Source organism: Sus scrofa, unplaced genomic scaffold, assembly GCF_000003025.6.
Source record: "Sus scrofa isolate TJ Tabasco breed Duroc unplaced genomic scaffold, Sscrofa11.1 Contig1193, whole genome shotgun sequence".
NCBI lineage: Eukaryota > Metazoa > Chordata > Mammalia > Artiodactyla > Suidae > Sus > Sus scrofa.
Window position 1 is genome coordinate 61863 of NW_018084829.1, and position 7648 is coordinate 69510.

The 7648-nt window shown below is 39.8% G+C and overlaps 1 protein-coding gene across 1 annotated transcript; it reads right to left on the reverse strand.

Moving 5' to 3' along the window:
- Positions 1 to 5807: 5807 nt before the first annotated feature.
- LOC110258056 (olfactory receptor 14J1-like) lies at positions 5808 to 7234 on the reverse strand. Its single transcript, XM_021081026.1, has one exon. The coding sequence runs from the start codon at positions 7047 to 7049 to the stop codon at positions 6087 to 6089; it is 963 nt and encodes a 320-aa protein (XP_020936685.1). The 5' UTR covers positions 7050 to 7234; the 3' UTR covers positions 5808 to 6086.
- Positions 7235 to 7648: the final 414 nt, after the last annotated feature.

The following is a 7648-nucleotide window of genomic DNA, read 5'->3' on the forward strand; positions in this document are numbered from 1 at the left end:
CTGTCTTTTGAAAACCTTGTTGCTGCTTGACCTGTTGGGATTGACAGATGATATCTGCTTCTGGGATAATTCACAAATTTACAACTCTTGGCTTCAGACCACACTGGTGACCAATAGTCTTAATAGTCCCTCAACTTGACTGGAGTTTAGACAGGTTTCTTCCTGACTCTAGCCCCTGACTTTATCATTTTCACATTAGAAAGGAGTTCCCATCGTGGCTCAGTGGTTAATGAATCCAACTAGTATCCATGAGGATGTGGTTTCGATTCCTGGCCTCGATCAGTGGGTTAAGGATCAGGCATTGCCGTGAGATGTGGTGTAGGTTGAAGACACGGCTCAGATCTGGTGTTGCTATGGCTGTGGGATAAGCCAGCAGCTGTAGCTCCGATTTGACCCTAGTCTGGGAACCTCCATATGCTGCAACTGCGGCCCTAAAAAGACCAAAAAAAAAAAAAAAAAAAAAAGGAAAAAAGAAAATTTGTAACTCTAAAGTCTTTTTAGGGCCACACCCACAGCATATGGAGGTTCTCAGGCTAGGGCTCGAATCAGAGCTGTAGCCACTGGCCTATACCACAGTCACAGCAATGCCAGATCTGAGTCACATCTGCGAATACACCACAGCTCACAGCAACACTGGATCCTTAACCCAATGAGTTGAGGCAGGGATCAAACCTGTGTCCTCATGGATGCTAGTCAGATTCGTTTCTGTTGAGGAACTCCTCTCTCCCCTTTAAGTCATAAATATTTTTAAAATCTTCCTTCCAGTTTTATGACCTAGGAATCTCTTTCTCAACCAGGGAGTCACTCCTTTGAAATGTAATCCTCAAAGAAGATACCTTTGCTCTCATCTGGTCTCTGTGGGAGGGGGAGTCTAACCTCCACAGTTGCTTTGCTCCAAGTTCTAAAACTGCCTCCTGTCAAGAAGATACAAAGAGCTTACTTTTGTTTTGGGTAGAACCAATTAGCAAACACAGCTGGCCTTCAGTCCCTCTGCCTCAGCTCTTCAAAACTCTCCAACCCTTTTTTTCAGCAAAGCTGAGCTTAGACCGAGTTCTATCTTTTCTCCTCTATTGCAATAGCCTTGAATAATGTCTTCCATCCCTTTTCCTTTGTCCAGTGCAATTTATACCTTGACAGTGATACTCATTGGGTGACTAACCCTCATCTTTGCATCTCCTTCCTGCCTGCAGAATTTTCTGTCTGCCATATCTCTTTCAAGCTTACTTGTTCAGTGTTTTATCTTCAGACCCTGTTATGAGGCCAGAATGGTCCATCTCCAGATTTTCCTTTCAATTTCAGGCACCATGGTGGGCCAGTTAGCAATCAACTCAAGACCAGTGTCGTTTGGTGTTTAAGGGCAGCTCAGGCAACTAAACCCCAGAGGTCCCTGGCTTCTCCCTAAATGGACATGACAAGTTCTTCTCTCAATAATACCCTCAATTTATCCAACCTTTCCCTCTTTAGATTATTCCAGAAAGGGGACATCAGAAAAATGTGGATAATCGTGCTGCTATCTTTACTCATCTCATTTCCTTTTTTAGCTAGTTATATCTTGTACTAAAAAATGAGGAAGACATTTCTCTAACTTTTCCTGTTATGTTTCTGAACTCAGCTAAGCCTTAGTATGTGCAATAATCTCTCTGGGCATGAGGAGAACCTCATCTGTTGACTACTACCAGCGCGGTTGTTGATTTTCCAAAAGTGGAAATGAATCTGACTAGGAACCATGTGGTTGCGGGTTCAATCCCTGGCCTCGCTCAATGGGTTAAGGATCTGGCATTGCTGTGAGCTGTGGTGTAGGTCGAGGACGCGGCTCCCATCTTGCATTGCTGTGGCTGTGGCGCAGGCCAGCAGCTATAGCACCAATTAGGCCCCTAGCCTGGGAACCCCCATATGCCGCAGGTGTGGCCCTAAAAAGACAAAAGACAAAAAAAAAAAGAGACTGTCGTTTTGCTTCATGATTCAGTTTTTTATCCTTTCTTTCTCTATTAAAAGTTCTATCACCACAACAACTATATGGATGTGTAGAAAGATTAAGAGCGAAGAGAGCTCCTATTTATTAAGAGCTTATTAAATATCAAATAGTATTTTAAGTGTCTTACGTGTGTTAACATCCAGCAAGCTTCACAATACTATAAATTACTATTACTAACCCTATTTTACAGGTGAAAAGACTAAGGCAGAGAGATTAAAAAACCATTAATAGTCATATAACCAGAAAGTAGGGAAGCCTTGGCAATCTCAGTCAAGTCTTTTAACATCTATAATGCTCTCAAGGAAAAATAATTTATTCTCAGGTAAAAAAGAGTAAAACACATTAAAACTTTAAAAATATCACCTCACACAGACACACACTTTATTTGCAGCAGAGAAGTCCAGATCTACCTTGCTAGTGGAAAGTAGAGTTAACGATTACAAAATTGTTTAATGCACCGGAGTTTGAGATACTCTTAGTCCACATTGGTCTTATTCTGTATCAACCAGGAGAAGGCCTGACATAAGACAGATCCTGAACACATGGCTCTAAATGAATCCTTGAATAATCTTCTGTGTAAAAATTACATGTCTGTGGAGCTCCCTGGTGGTTCAGCGGGTTAAAGACCACTGTTGGCACTGTGGCTCAGGTCCCAGCTGTGGTGTGGGTTTGATCCCTGGAACTTCCACATGTGGAACATGCAACAACAAAAAAAAAAAAAAAAAAAAAGAATTATATGTTTGAATGATGGATTATTCTGTTTATGAATTTAAAAATAAATAACTCATCTGATTGTGTACTTTCATGTTATAATGGAATTGATATAGAAAACACAAAAATTAGAATTATTAGAAATTAATAGTGGCTAAATTTAAATTTAAAATATAAGAATTAGTGTGGTATTCCTTCTTAACAGTTGCAGTTCTCAAATTTCTTAGTTGCAACACATAGAGCCAATCCTAGCTGTATTTAGCTACATCACAGGTTCTCTTGGAAGGCATGATAGTAAAGTTTGAAAAATATGAGCCCAGGGCAGTGAAACTGACCTAGCACAGAGTGCACTGCTGACAGGGCTGGGCACAGACTCTGCATTTCCTCCTGTGGGAGTGGGGGAGTAGATTCCAGACTCCACTACTTCTGCTCCCCAAAGCTGAACGCCTCTACCACCAGCTGTGTTAGAAATGGATACCACTTGGTTCCTGCCTCTCACATTGCTTTTCTTTAAGTCAAAGTCTCAGGCTGGAAAATCTAATCTCAGAACCCAAGGTCCCATGCCTGCATTCTAGCCATAAGGGATACCAGGAAAGGGGGTTTTACTCTGTCTTGGGAGATAGTAGTAGGAGTAGTGCGGGAATTCCTACCCTCTATAACATTGTTCAAAGATGCTCAGTATGTGCAATGCATGTTTAACGAATAGAAAGTGAGTCAGGTTTATAGTAATCACACACACATGAAATCATAAAGTCTATTGAAAAATGTGAGCTACTTTTGTAAAGGAGAATTAGCAAAATGTGATTTAGCATAAACAACAAAATTTTTAGTATTTCTTGGTAAAAAGACACTATGTAACAGCACATTTTTGAAGTTAATTGATCAATTTTGAAGGATTGAATGCTCTCAAGAACAAACACGGTATTTATTGAAATAAATGAAAAGGTTCAAAATAAGAATACAAGGCAATAAAAATATTATATAGATCAAAGAATGGTTCTTTACCTGTCGCTACAGTAGACAATACCATATTACTTAATTAGCTTAAATATATAAAAATACAGATTAATAAAAAACCTGAAGGCATAGAAATAGAGATGAAAATTGACATGGTTTCTCTTTGTAATTCAGCAGGCCCATTACATAATAGGTCAATAAAATAAATATTTCATACATTGTGTTAACGTATTTCATTGATGTGCAACTTAGGAAAACATATAATTTACCCATTATTGCAGATGGATTGAACAGTCTAATAACTGATGAGGAAAAAAGATCTGATTACTAGTCATTTAAGACTATTGCTTGGTGGAGTTCCCACGGTGGCACACTGGGTTAAGAATCTGACTAGAGCAGCTCAGTGGAGGTGCAGGTTGCATTCTCCACCCAGCTCAGTCGATTAAAGGATCCCGTGTTGCCGCAGTTGTGACATAGGTTGCAGCTGTGGCTTAGATTCAGTCCCTGGCCAGGATTCAATATCTGGCCCAGGAACTTCCATATGCCATGGGTATGGCCATAAAATTTAAACAACAAAAAAGACTATACCTTAGTAATTTATACCTGTTAAGTTTTGTGGCTACAACCTTTAAAAACTCATATTCGGAGTTCCCGTCGTGGTGCAGTGGTTAACGAATCCGACTAGGAACCATGAGGTTGCGGGTTCGGTCCCTGCCCTTGCTCAGTGGGTTAACGATCCGGCGTTGCCGTGAGCTGTGGTGTAGGTTGCAGATGCGGCTGGGGTCCCGCGTTGCTGTGGCTCTGGCGTAGGCCGGTGGCTACAGCTCCGATTCGACCCCTAGCCTGGGAACCTCCATATGCGGTGGGAGCGGCCCAAGAAATAGCAACAACAACAACAACAGCAAAAGACAAAAAAAAAAAAAAAAAAAAAAAAACTCATATTCAACTTATTTGATATAAGATTGTGTAGAAAAAAATACTTTGAAAAAGCAGAATCAGAAGTTCCTGTGGTGGCACAGTGAAAACAAATCGCACTAGGAACCACGAGGTTGCAAGTTCGATCCCTGGCCTCACTCAGTGGGTTAAGGATCTGGCATTGCCGTGAGCTGTGGTGTAGGTTGCAGATGCAGCTTGGATCCCAAGTTGCTGTGGCTGTGGTGTAGGCCAGCAGCTGTGGCTCCATTTCGACCCCTAGCCTGGGAACCTTCACATGCCTCAGGTGCCTCCCTAAAAAGCAAAAAAAAAAAAAAATAGAATCAAAGAGGGACTGAGAAAATGGCTTTACCACTATAAAACACAGATTTCTAGTATTTATAAATCTTTTCACATAATGAATGAAGAATAAAAATTTTTAAATTAAAATAGATAATATGAAAAATAAATAAAAATTGTAAACATCTTTAACCTCTTAATCTACCACATTAAAAATAATTAAAGGTAAAATATTGTAGCTATAAAAATTAAAAATTAAAAATCCCCATAATAGCCAATGCTGTGTGTATTTTATGTACTTTTGCGTTGCAAGCATTTGTTATGGTTTTAACCACCTAACAGAATCTCTATAAATATTTGTTGAATGAATTCATAAATCATGAGAGACATGGAATTGACATGGCTACATGTTGCTAATAGCCACATAAAGTGATTTAATATTTTTGGAAATAATATAGTCATATATTCAAAACAACTTAACATGTATACAGTTTGACTCAGCAACCCCATTCCATGGAATTTTGAAGAGCAGAAATTCAATTTTTAGCATAACTTATAAAATAAAATTGGAAATAACATAGGTTACTTGTTATACAAAATAGGTGAATGCGTTAAATGTATTATATGAATTCCACTGAATATTGTGCATTCAATGAAAGAAGAAAATTATAAAAAATTGTAATAGTAAAACTATGTAGGTTTATGTAATAATTGTATATAAGTTTGCACCAATATGCAAAATTGGCATTTATAAAGACAAAAATTAAAATAGACATTTGAAATTAAATGATTGGTTAATGGAGTTGTGGATAAATTGTCACTTTTTACTACCATTATTGTCATATTGTGTATGCAGAGCTTTTCAAAAAGTGTGCTATGTGTGTTGGGTATATCTGTGTATGTGTATGTACCTGTGTGTCTTTGCGTATTGGAAGGAAAAGGAAAGTAGTGGGCCTATATGAAAAGAAAAATGAAAAGATTATATGTAATTTTCTTTTAATTTGAAAGAATAACAAAAAATTGGTTTCAACGACTAATAAAATGAAGATATCAGATGAAGAGTTTCTGTAGTGATGATACTTACAGTGCATGATTTATCAATAGGAAAAAAAGTGTTACTTTTCCTTAATATTACTGAACATATATTACAAATATATATTTCATATATATATATATGTATAATGAATTCCAATTATTAAAAAGGTTCCTTGGGTGTAATATTGGCCATCCATCAACAATAGGACAAAAATGTTTTTTTCTTGGTGAATTCACCATCCAACAGTAATTTTCTTAAAGCTTCCCTCATGGTCTTATTCCTCAAGCTGTAGATAATAGGATTCAGTGTTGGGGGCACTACTGTATAAAAGAGAGATATCATAATATCAAAAGCAGTTGGAGAATCTGAAGTTGATTTTAGAAACTCAAAGATGCCTATGGAGAGAAAAAATGACACAACAAAGAGGTGGGGCAGGCAGGTGGAGAAGGCTTTGGAGCGGCCCTCGGCAGAGGGAATTCTTAGAACTGTGGAAAAGATGTGGATGTAGGAGTGGGCAATGGAGATGAAGCAGATGAATGCCAGCACCGTCATGAAGGCCGCCACTCCAATCACTCCCAGGTAATCATTGGAGCAGGAGAGCTTCAGCAACTGGGGGATATCACAGAAGAACTGATGGATGACTTTGGCCCTACAGAAGGTGATGGAGAACGTGGCAGCTGTGTACAGGATCCCAGAGGTGCCTCCACTCAGCCAGACAGCTATCACAGCCCACTCGCAGGCTCTGGGATCCATGATGGCCTCGTAGTGCAGTGGGAGGCAGATGGCTGCATAGCGGTCATAAGACATCACTGTGAGAATGGCCACCTCAGCCCAGGCCAAAGACGTGAAGAAGAAGACCTGCAGCATGCACTGACCGTGGCTAATACAGCCATTGCCTGTCAGTGAAGTGTCAATGGACTGCGGGACCGTGACAGAAATGAAGGCAAGGTCCAGGAAGGAAAGATGCTTTAAGAAGTAATACATTGGGGATTGGAGATGTTGGTCCAGCGTTGTGACGGCAATAATGATGACGTTACCTGCTAAGGCTGACAGGTACATCAGCAAGAAAAGCAATGCATGTAAGATCTGCAGCTCACGAGTGTTGGAAAATCCCATGAGGAGGAATCCGCACGTTGTGGTTACATTTGCCATAACCATGTTGAAGATACAAATTGGGTTGGCAACTGGAAGATAAAGAGGATAGGGGACATGCAGTAGAGAAATGTTAAAATAAATTATTCATTTATTCATCGCTGCTTCTTTCAACAATTTATTTTTAAGCACCTGTTATTCATCAGTTGTGCCCTAGATGGTGGGAATCCAAAGAAGAATATATGTATGTTTCTTGTGTTCATAGCACTTTCAGGAACACTAGTAAACCAGTAGTTACAGCTAGGTGCAAAGTGTGGTTACATCACTGGTACTGTCATAGAAAAACAGATGCACTTGCACCACTAAAAAACACTATTCCATTTCCACAAGTGAAACCAATTGCTTTGCTTTAAGTCAAGAACAGAAAGTCAGGGGCGTTCCTGCTGTGGTGTAGTGGGTTAAGGATCCAGCCTTGCCAAAGCTGGATGTAGGTCACAAATGCAGATGGCTGCATAGCGGTCATAAGACATCACTGTGAGAATGGCCACCTCAGCCCAGGCCAAAGACGTGAAGAAGAAGACCTGCAGCATGCAGGCAGCCCACAAACAGGAACGACTTGGTGCGGTACAGGTTCTGGAGAACTTCCATGACTTCCGGGTCTTGAG